We start from the raw sequence: 10,879 nt of genomic DNA on the forward strand, positions 1-10,879 counted from the left end.
TTGACTCATTAAGCCCAAAAATATCGAGGGCACAGAAATCATGCACTTTGCAGTCCAAATTTTGCAGCTTACCAAAAACATTAATCGATTTACCTCACGAGCATTCGCACACTCGCAAATCTACAAAATATCGGTTTTCGGCATTTCGAATTTTTGACTTTTGCCGATCCAGACTAAGAAAGAGGGTGTTAGTTACACACCTGTTTGCGACGATATGCTGACGAGATCCACACACAAACCGCCTACAATTGGATTACTAACACGTTAATCTAACTATTCAAATACAAACTACGTATTAATCCCTTACAATATTCGGCCAACCACACCTACAGATCATAGTAAGCTTATAAGAAATCAATAAGCAACTCATTAACAAATTTTTGTCAATGTTTACCACATAATCATAATTTCACTGCAAGCTGTCTTCCTGAGCAACAGTCACTAAATCATTTATAACTGGAGCTACGAAACTCCAAATCAAGTGCCGTTAATTTTCCCTAAAAATAGACTCATATATCTTATATCCATAAAATTTTCAGAATTTTTGGTTTGTCCAATCAATACCAGATTTTTCTCAAAGTTTCGCATGTTTCACTGTTTGACTAATCTGACCACTCTTCATTACGAATCAAATTTCTCATTGTACAGAATTCAAAATATGTTCTCGTTTATTTCATTTGAAACTAGACTCAACAAGCTTTAATTACATAATTTATTCAGCTTCTAATTCATCTCCCACAATTTATGGTGATTTTCCAAAGTCACGTTACTGCTGCTATCCCAAGCAGATTTATTACCAAATTCACTCTTTCACACATAACTTGCATGCATGTTATTTAAACATGTATATCACCAATCAATCATCACATATCTATGATTTTACTTAAGTATAATCTCCATTTCATCATTTTAAAGCACAACATGTTAGCCGATTTTTCCCTTTAGCATCTAAGGCACATGCATGTTCATTTGTTTAGCTCAACTTCACCTATCTTCCATTTTTCATCAAAAGAACATGAAACAGCAACCATTTCCTTCATTTTAATTCATGACCAAATGTTCACAATACAACCAAAAACCAAAATATGCTTCAAGAGTTAAGGTAGAATCAAGAAGAACTCATAACATCAAGATAGAAGCAAACTACCATGAACTTACCTTCAATTTTCTTCCCCAAGTGACCAAACATTCAAGAGCTTTCTCCTCTCTTTTCTCTTCTCTAACTTTCGGCTATGATGAACAAAGATGGACAAAACTTTATTCTTTTCACCCCTTTTTCTTTTAATAAAATTTCATATTTCATCTATTTAATTCTTTAATACAAAAGACATGAAATGCCCATGATGGAACATTTACCTAAGCCATTATCATGGAACATTTACCTAACCCATTATCATGGAATATTTACCTAATCCATTATCATGGAACATTTACCTAACCCATTATCAATTTGTACCATGAATTATGGATATCAAGTGCTCATATTGTCTACAACAACATGATGGCTGGCCACTTTATGTAAAATGGGAGGTTTGTCATGCAAATCCTCCTATTTTGCACTCCTATTTATTTGGCCACTTCAATTTAGCCTATAGCATTTTCAAACATTTTCACATAGGTCCTATTTCATAATTTCACCCCCTTTTTCTTATGGAACAAAAATTAACTAAAATTGCCGGGTTCTATCTTAAGCTTGGACCTTCTAGAGGCCCACTAACATAATTAAACCTATGTCAACATTCACAGAATTCCCGAAAATCGGGGCGTTACAGATTCCGGTGGGGTGCCGGTCACCGGTCCGTCACCAGACCTTCGCCGGCGCCGGCGCCGGCCACCGTGCACGGTGGCCGGAGAAGGTAAAACTCTAATTTTTTTCTTTTTATTTGTTTTCTTTTTATTTTCTTTTTATATTTTCGTATATATATGCTTGAATGAAAAATACTAGTAGAAAGGAGTCACCTTTTGCCTCTGATCTGATTTGATTCTCGGATCCCTTTTGTTTGTTTGAAATACGACCTATGTATGTTTATTGAAATCTTAAACTCTCTTTTTAGTTGATGTTTACAAAGAAAAAAGAAAGGGAAAAAGAACCCTATTTTCAATTTTCTATTCGGCTTTTATAGCCTGTTTTGTTACATTGTCTTGCTGCTGTTGCGTGTTTGATGTGCAGGTGGTGGTTGGCGATGGTGGAGCAGGTGGTGGCAGAAGCATGGGCGATGTGACATTGCTGCGCTGGGGTGCTCAGGGGTTGTTGGGGGCAAAAACAAGTGGGAGCTGATTAGGTTTAGGTTTAGTGGGCCATTCTGGTTTGGGCTAGTGTTTTATGGGTTTGGGTTTAATTGTAATTGGGTTGTTTTGTATTGGGTTGAATGGGTAGTTAGATGGTTTAGGCTTTAGTTGGGCTAAGTTGTATTGGGTTTGGTAATTTTTTTGTTTAAATTGTAAATTGGTTTAGGGGTATTTGGGTTAAAAATTGGCTTGTAACAAACATAAAATTGATAGGTTGTCGATATATATCGCTGTGTTTAGAAGGAAACTAATTTTTTCCCTCGATTATGTTTGTATTTTTTTTTAAAGGAGATATGAATTTGTTGAAGTAGAGTTAAAAGTGGATGTAATAGATTTAGGGATAAATCTCAATACTATAGATGAGTTATGATTTACTATGTAATTATATACATGAATTTTGATTTTGTATAATTTTTATACATAAAATTTTGATTTGATCTAATTATTTTAAAATACTAATACAATTATTCATATAACATCATTTTATATTTATAAATTGCTTGCATAAATAAATATATTTATCTAATATAAAAATAAATTAATGTATTTATTTCTTTAAATATGCATGATTAAATTAAAATTAAAGTTTCAAGTATACATTTGAACTACAATTAAATTTTCACATATATAATTACACCAAATTAAAATTCATATATATGATTACATATTAAATCGAAATTCGTAGTTTTAGATTTATCCCTAGATTTAGTAATTTGTATCTTCATGTTGTATTTATCTTGTTTGAAATTTCTATCTTTTTGTCATCAAAATATTAATTTAAGATTTTTTCATGAAATAATAAATGAAATTTAAAAATAAACCAACCTTATCCTTTACGAATGATAAAAATGTGGCAACTGGCGATTGGGTATAGCACAAGATATAGCGTCATTATAAGCACGATACTTTGGTATATTTTATTAGATTATATAAACATATTTTGAGTTGTCATTATGTTATACTATTCCGCCATATATATGCATTCACGTCCATGTTGAAATTGATTCCAAAACAATCAAAAGATTTGCATATATTGATTCATAATTTTATTGTATTGGAAATTTGTAAAACTGCAGATGATAAAAGTAAAAATGTTTAGTCTTTGTAAAAATTATACCAATGGAATTCTGTCTGCTATATTCTGAAGAATAAAAAAAAAGTACTCATTATCATGCATTAATTTGTACAAAATAAATATAAATAATTAAATTAACTATTAGCAGTACGTTATTAACAGGACATATTAAATATAACTAAAATTTTATGTAAGTTTTGAACATAAAACATTTTAAATGTGTTCTTCTTTAAAGAATTTCTTTTAAATGTGCTTTTCTAAAATCTTGTCCATTTTTTTTATTTATAAAATGAGTTATCTATGAAATTAATTAAATTTGAAGTCTTTATAAAATTAAAGTCCATAGAGATTAACTTTTTGGATTTGTGGTTGCGATTGTTTTTTCGACAATGTTATCTTTTAAGTTTAAACTATGCAACGTGGCTGATCATTATACCCAACGCTTATTAATTACATTATCATATTATTGACACATTTGGTTATTAATATAATAACATGAGGAAAAAAATATTTAATACATATGTTAAAATAATTAGACATGTCGATTGAATTTTAACTCGATTGATATCAATATTATTATCAGTACAAAAAAATGTGAGTCGTTAAAATTTAAGAATTGTAATTGTTTTGTTGCTAAACTAAACGTAAAATTAGTTCCTTATAGTTTATTATAAAATAATAAACAGGATTAAGAGCAGCAGTAGTAAATGTAATGGTAAATAAATTAAGCTACTCAACCGAGTTGTCGAATGTTTTATAATTAAGCATCAAGCACGTGAAATGTTTCATGCAATAAAGTGAGTCAGTGCCCACCCAATCAACTATAAATATGACCCAAAATCCCCCTCATTCTTTGCCAACCATTGCCTTGATTTGCTTTCCTTGGTGTCTAGTAATTCAATAGTTTGCATTATTGCTGTTTCAATGGCAAACACCAAGGAAGTCATGCGTCCATTAGTCAACTTTCCTGAAGACTTATGGTGTGATCGTTTCTTATCTCTTCCATTCAACAACTCGGTAATTATAATTATTGTATTGCCATTTTCCTTGTATCCTTTTTTTACAGGATTTGAGTATCTTTCAAGTTGAGTTAGGGTTGTGGTTAACTTAATAATGTCTTGTTTTATCATTTTGTTTCATATATAGGAATTCGAATCATACACTAAACAAGTGGAAGCAATGAAAGAAACAGTGAAAGACATGCTTGTGGTTTTTACAACAGATCCAATAGAGAAAATGCATTTGATTAATTCTCTATGTCGCCTCGGAGTTTCATACCATTTTGAGAATGAGATCGAAGAGCAACTAGATCATCTTTTCATCACATTACCTGAACTCCTCGATGATAACGACTATGACTTGCATATAGTTGCTTTAGTATTTCAAGTTTTCAGGTTCAATGGTTACAAATTGCCTTGTGGTAAGTACAATATAAAATGCATGCAAATTGATGCCCAAGTTATTGATATAGTTAAATATGCGATTTGGCTTTGCAGATTTGAGATTTAAACCCAATCCCTTCCGGCCTTTTTGATATAAGATCATAGACGATTGATAAGTGGGTATTAAAATATTACAGGTGTTTTTAGCAAATTCCAAGATGGTGATGGTAAATTTAAGGAACAAGTGATGGGCGATGTGAAGAGAATGGTAAGCTTATATGAAGCGAGCCATTTCAGAACGAATGGAGAAGTTATTCTAGATGAAGCCCTTGATTTTACAACCAATTGCACTTAAGGTCACTGGCAAACCAATCATCAACAAGTCCTCATCTCAGAGAAAACATTGAAAATGCCTTGTTTCGGCCATATCACCATAGCATGCAAAGACTTGAAGCAAAGCTCTACATCTCTTTCTACGAAAAAGATGAATCCAGGAATGATATATTACTCAACTTTGCAAAATATGACTTCAATAGGGTACAGTTGCTGCTTCAACAGGAGCTAACGGTCCTCTCCAGGTGACGACCAATTGGACTATCCATAATCTTCCAATTTCTAAAGTAAAAAAGATATTATGCACTTAATCACATTTGAATTCATGTTTTCTAAATTATATATATATATTTGACATGCACGATAGTTAGTGAGTTAAGATTGATGAAAAATTAGCGTTATATGCTTTGAAGGACAATTCACGTCTTAATTAAGTTTTTGAAATTATATATAATTTATTTGCAGGTGGTACAAAGAACAAGACCTGAAATCAAAGTTTCCTTATGCAAGGCATAGAGTGGTGGAAGCGTTCTTCTATGCGCTCGGTATATGTTTTGAACCACGTTATGCTGCTGGGCGCAACATACTCGTTAAACAAACATGTCTCATAGGTTTCATAGATGATGCCTACGAGGCCTACGGTTTATATGAAGAACTTCAGTGTTTCACAGATGCTATCCAAAGGTTTGCTTTATTAATTTCTTTGCTTTCTTTTTCTAGTGGAAAAGATGTTCATATGTATATATACACACACGTCAATTGATTGCATGGACGTAGATGGAGATTTTTAATTGCACTAATGAGATTAAAATACTGAATCAATATTTAAAATATAAAAACATAAAAATTTGAATCACATGATAGTGTATTAATTGATGTTTTTTTTCTTTTTAAATAAAAGTTTCTGTAAAACATTTGCCTTCATATTCAGATTTGATACTAGTTCCATGGAAAAGCTGCCTACTGAAAACCAAAAAAAATTATATGAGACACTTCTACATGTCATTGGTGAAGCAGAGTACCTGGTCCAAAAGGAAGAAAGATCTTATGTATCCCTTACAACAAAGATGAGGTAATATTAATTTAAATATGTTGAAATGAGCAAAAACTTTGTTTATTTATAATTTAAATAATAGATTTGACCTCAACCCATCAACCGGGACAAAAGATCAACTATGAAGAACCAGCTCTAATGAAATGTCTAAGGTTTCCATTTAAAAAAAAAAGAAATTTGACGTCAACCCGTACATAAATTTATGGGTGATTGATTAGTGGAAGAAATACGTGAAAGCGGAGCAAGTTGAGTGTCGGCGGAAGCATGAAAAAGATGTCCCAACATTTGACGAGTATATGGAAACCGGTGTGTATACGGCTGCAGCCCGTTTAGCTATGACTCAGATCTTAATAGGAATGGAAGAAGCCGACCAAAATGCATTCCATTGGATTTTAAACAGTAACAACTTCCTAAAAGCTTTCCAAATTTGCAGTCGACTGTACAATGACATCGTCACTAGCGAGGTAATGATACATCTCCAACATATTAATATGTATGTATTTTTAGATTTGAATTTGAATTAAAAAATATGGAATATTATGGAAGGATGAGGAGAAGAGGGGATTCAAGACGGCATCCATGTGCTACATGAAGCAGTATAACGTCTCAAGAAAAGAAGCGATTGAAGCTTTCCGAGCCAAAATTGGGGATGCAAGGAAAGTCATCAACGAGGGTTGCATGAGGCCGACGATGGGCGTCCCCATGCAAGTGGTGAGGGCAACACTTAACTACCAACGCCTTCTGGATTTTGCATACAGAGACAATGATGGTTACACCAAGCCCAACATTTCTTTCCAACAACTAATCGCCAAAGTGCTTATTCAACCAATTCCCCTTGATTAACAAATAAAGTATTGCAAACAATAACAAATAAATAACGTACGGCATGTTCTATTTTATGCATTAATAATTTATGGACTTGGTCCTGTTCACAGTTAGAAGAAAATTATAAAATGAGAGAATAAGATGTACGTATCTACATGGTTTTATTTATAAATAAAATTATAACTTGTGTTTTATGCATATATACACACATGTGTGAATATATATGAATGATATATGGATATAGAGTTCATACTTTAACAAAATTTAAATTTTAGATTTATTTTATGTACTTAAAAAATTAGAAATTAAGTCTTCTATCTGTTTGATTTAGAAATCTCAATCCAATAATTAAAAGTATAAGTATTTTCTGTCGAAATTTGTCCATTTAGCATGTAGATTAAGTTGCCCTAATGTGACATGTCATGATTGGTGGAAAATAAATATGTTCAGTTAATAAATTTTAATGGAAACTACTACGGCGATAATGATTGGACTATGATTATAGAATTGAAAAAGTAAGAGCTTGAATTTTTTTTTTTACTTTTAAAGAATAGGGACTAAATTTCAAATTCTATAGAAAGATAGGGACTAATAGCGGATTTTAACCTTTTTGTTAATAAGCTCCACCGGGGTCGAATGAACAAAAAAAAAAAAGCGAGCAGCATTTACGGACAATTTTGATGCCTAAAAGACATTTGTCACTCGTCGATCAAAGCATATTCACAATTGAGCATCAAACATAACAAAGCAGAGAGCAAGGACTAAATTTAAAATCAAACCATACCTCCATAAGAAAACAAGTAGTAAGCTCTGTGAAACACAGCCGCTGATAATTTTGCGATTGAAGGTGAGGTGATAATGGATGAGTTTGGATGGAGATGGAAGCATGATCCCATTTACTTCCCTTTTCTGTCTATGGTAACATTCCTGTTTTTTCAGATATTCTGCTTTGAGAGTTAGGGTTGCTTTGTGTTGTGACTTTACCAGTGAATTTTGTTTCTTCCATTATTTGGATGTTTGTGTCACGATTTGGCTCGAGTGATTGAAATGTTTCAATAATAAAAAAATTCACTCAAATCATTTAATCCAATTAATCGGTTAAATAAATTAAATCGGGTTTAACCTGTTTATAGTAAGAGGGTTTGTAAGAAAAAAATTATTATAAAATGTTTGTTGTTATATTATTTATCAATTATGCACTATATATTTTGGCAAAAATTAAAATTATGTAAAAAATATATTTATTAAAGTGTATATAAAAATTAAATGAAATTTTGATTAAATTAATAAAATATAAAATAAAAAATTATAAGTTTATATATTAGTATATTATTAGGCATGAGTTTTTATTGATTTTATATAAAAATGAAAAAAGAAAAAAGAAAATAATCTCTTAAAGTTATATAATTTATTTTGTAAAAGAAAATTTAAATAGCATAATCATAAAGTAGTATTAAAGGGTTGATATTTCAAAAGCGAATATTTAAGGATTGTTAATGTAATCCCTTCCCTCAATTCTTTAATTTGTAATTTTTTTTGCATTTCGTACTTCAATTTTATTAAAAAAAAGTTATTTTAGTTTTTATTTAATTTTTGTATTTTTTAATTTTTTAATTTGTATTTTTTATCGAATTACTAAAAAATAGATAGAAAAATTAATGTTTATTAACTTTGCTGATGCAACATACACATATATTGCCAAGTGAATAACATGTAAGCATTTATGTATTTTTAAAATTTTAAAAATTAAAAATCATTAAAATCATTAAAATTATTAAAAATATATTTTTTTATTTTTTTTAAAATTTTTAAAAATCAATTAAATGCTAATATGCCATCCACGTGTATGTCATGTCAGGAAAGTTAACAAACGTTAACTTCTTCGTCCATTTTAGGGCAATTTAACAAAAAATCCGACTTTAAAGACTAAAAGAGGTGAAAATTTAAATGTCTAGATAAGATGACTTTCTTTTCTTTTTTTTGGTAAAAGTAAAATATCAAAAAAGTTGTTATACCATTTTTTACATTTACAATTAAAAAAATTGAATATATATTTTATAATTACATATGTCTAAGGACTAAGTTACCCGTCCAAAGCTTGAAATATGAGAAAATTTAAACAAATATTTATAGCTCAAAAAATGAACTTTAAAAAAATATAGACCCATGTTCTAAATAAATCGGGCCCTGGGTAAAATTTTTTCAACCCGATCAGGTGAATATATAATGTATTTATAAAATTTTGAATTAAATTAAATCAGTTTGAATTGGTAATTTTCATGTTTTCGCACCATCTTTAAATTTTGGTTTTATATATTTGGCAAATATTTAAGCACTCGTTAAAGATAAAATTCATTTTTTTGTATTTGATTAATTACATTACATATTCTAATAACAGCTTATAATTTAAAATATATATCTCTATAATTTTTAATATATAAAAACCAATTAAACCCAAAAACTTAGAGAAAAATTTAATTGAGATGGAAACTTAATTCAATAAATTTATATAAAAATATTTAAAATTATTAATAGGTTTATAAAAATTGATTGAAATAAATTTGCGCATTTCAGTTTTTAAAAAATAGTAATTTATTGTCTAATCTGATTGAGTCAATCTCAAATTATTTATATTTAAATAAAGTTAAGTTTAAACAAAATGTTAAATTCATATTTCAAATTGAATTAAAACAAAAAAAAATGTAAAAGTTTATTGTTTAAGCCTGATCTACCCGACCCCAAAACATTGCAAAGTAAGTAAATTAACCAATAAAAACTCAAAAAAAAATTAAAAATAGGAGTAAATTCTTTACAGGAAAAGAAGAAGAAAAAAATCCTCCACGTCATTAACAAAATCCAACGTGGTATATTCTAAGTTTCGATCTCCACGAGTACCAAGTTCTGCTAACATAGATGCACGCCCAGCACTGCTTCACCCTCTTACAAGCTTAGCCTACAGCCCTACACCAGCAAAAAGAATCACATTACTTTCTGAGAAACACGAAGAAGGAAAACTATGGCCGTTCGTGCGACCGTGTCGAGGTTCCCGATTGATAGAAACTCAACAAATACTGAATTAACAAAAGAGAAACATCTGAAGGTAATACTCTTTTAATTTCTTAGTTACCTGATCCAGTACATAGTCATAGTATATATACAATGGAGAGATCTAACTGCTGTAAACAACCCTTAACAATAAAACTAACTTTATCAACAACCTAACCATCTTACTAATTTTTAACACGTGCATATTTATATTACGATAACATTTACCCAACTTCCTCGAGTATTAATCGGCTGCCCACTCAGGTGTTGCAAGGTAAGACACCTTATCAATGTTTGTTTGGTAGTGTACCGACATATGATCATCTCCGGGTTTTTGGATGCTGTTGTTTTCCGTACTTACGACCGTTTGTGAAACATAAGCTTGATTTTCGTTCTCAACCTTCTACGTTTCTGGGGTATAGCTCGCAACATTAAGGTTATTATTGTTTAACACCTAGTGGCAAGATAATTGTCTCCCGGCATGTTGTTTTTGATGAATCTCGGTTTTTGTTTCCTGTGGCTGATACCACTAATGTTCAGTCCCCGATATGTACTTCTTCATATGTCCCGGTTGTTAAGTCTTTTCCCACTACGGTGCCTAGACAGATTTCTGTGCCGGTATCTTTGCCTGATAATTCCTATGACTCGCCTCATCGTAATTTATCTACCTCTAGTCCATTACAATCTACTTTCGTTGACTTACGGACTGATTTAGAGACCGGTGTTCGAGAGACACTTCTTTCTACTTCTTCTGGCCCTCCTGTCACCCCTAATGTTGCTACTATTCCTACTACGTCTTCTATCAATACTCATGCCATGACCACTCGATCTAAGGCTAAAATTTTTAAACCTAAAGCTTTGACTGTTAATACGACT

The 10,879-nt window shown here is 30.9% G+C and overlaps 1 protein-coding gene and 1 pseudogene across 1 annotated transcript; both read left to right on the forward strand.

Moving 5' to 3' along the window:
* The first annotated feature begins 4,288 nt into the window (after nucleotides 1-4,288).
* LOC107960869 (probable terpene synthase 6) lies at nucleotides 4,289-5,842 on the forward strand (annotated as a pseudogene).
* A 180-nt stretch (nucleotides 5,843-6,022) lies between these two features.
* Nucleotides 6,023-7,075, forward strand: LOC121229286 (alpha-copaene synthase-like). Its single transcript, XM_041113139.1, has 2 exons — nucleotides 6,023-6,597; nucleotides 6,680-7,075. Exons 1-2 carry the CDS (start codon nucleotides 6,430-6,432, stop codon nucleotides 6,974-6,976), a joined length of 465 nt encoding a protein of 154 aa, XP_040969073.1. The 5' UTR covers nucleotides 6,023-6,429; the 3' UTR covers nucleotides 6,977-7,075.
* Nucleotides 7,076-10,879: the final 3,804 nt, after the last annotated feature.

The sequence above is a fragment of the Gossypium hirsutum genome, chromosome A05, assembly GCF_007990345.1.
Source record: "Gossypium hirsutum isolate 1008001.06 chromosome A05, Gossypium_hirsutum_v2.1, whole genome shotgun sequence".
NCBI lineage: Eukaryota > Viridiplantae > Streptophyta > Magnoliopsida > Malvales > Malvaceae > Gossypium > Gossypium hirsutum.

Excerpts from the sequence above, each read along its gene's own strand:
- LOC121229286 (XM_041113139.1), top strand. The coding sequence starts at position 6,430 with ATGGAAACCGGTGTGTATACGGCTGCAGCCCGTTTAGCTATGACTCAG. Across the intron at positions 6,598-6,679 it reads ATGACATCGTCACTAGCGAG|GATGAGGAGAAGAGGGGATT; the intron begins GTAATGATACAT and ends ATATTATGGAAG.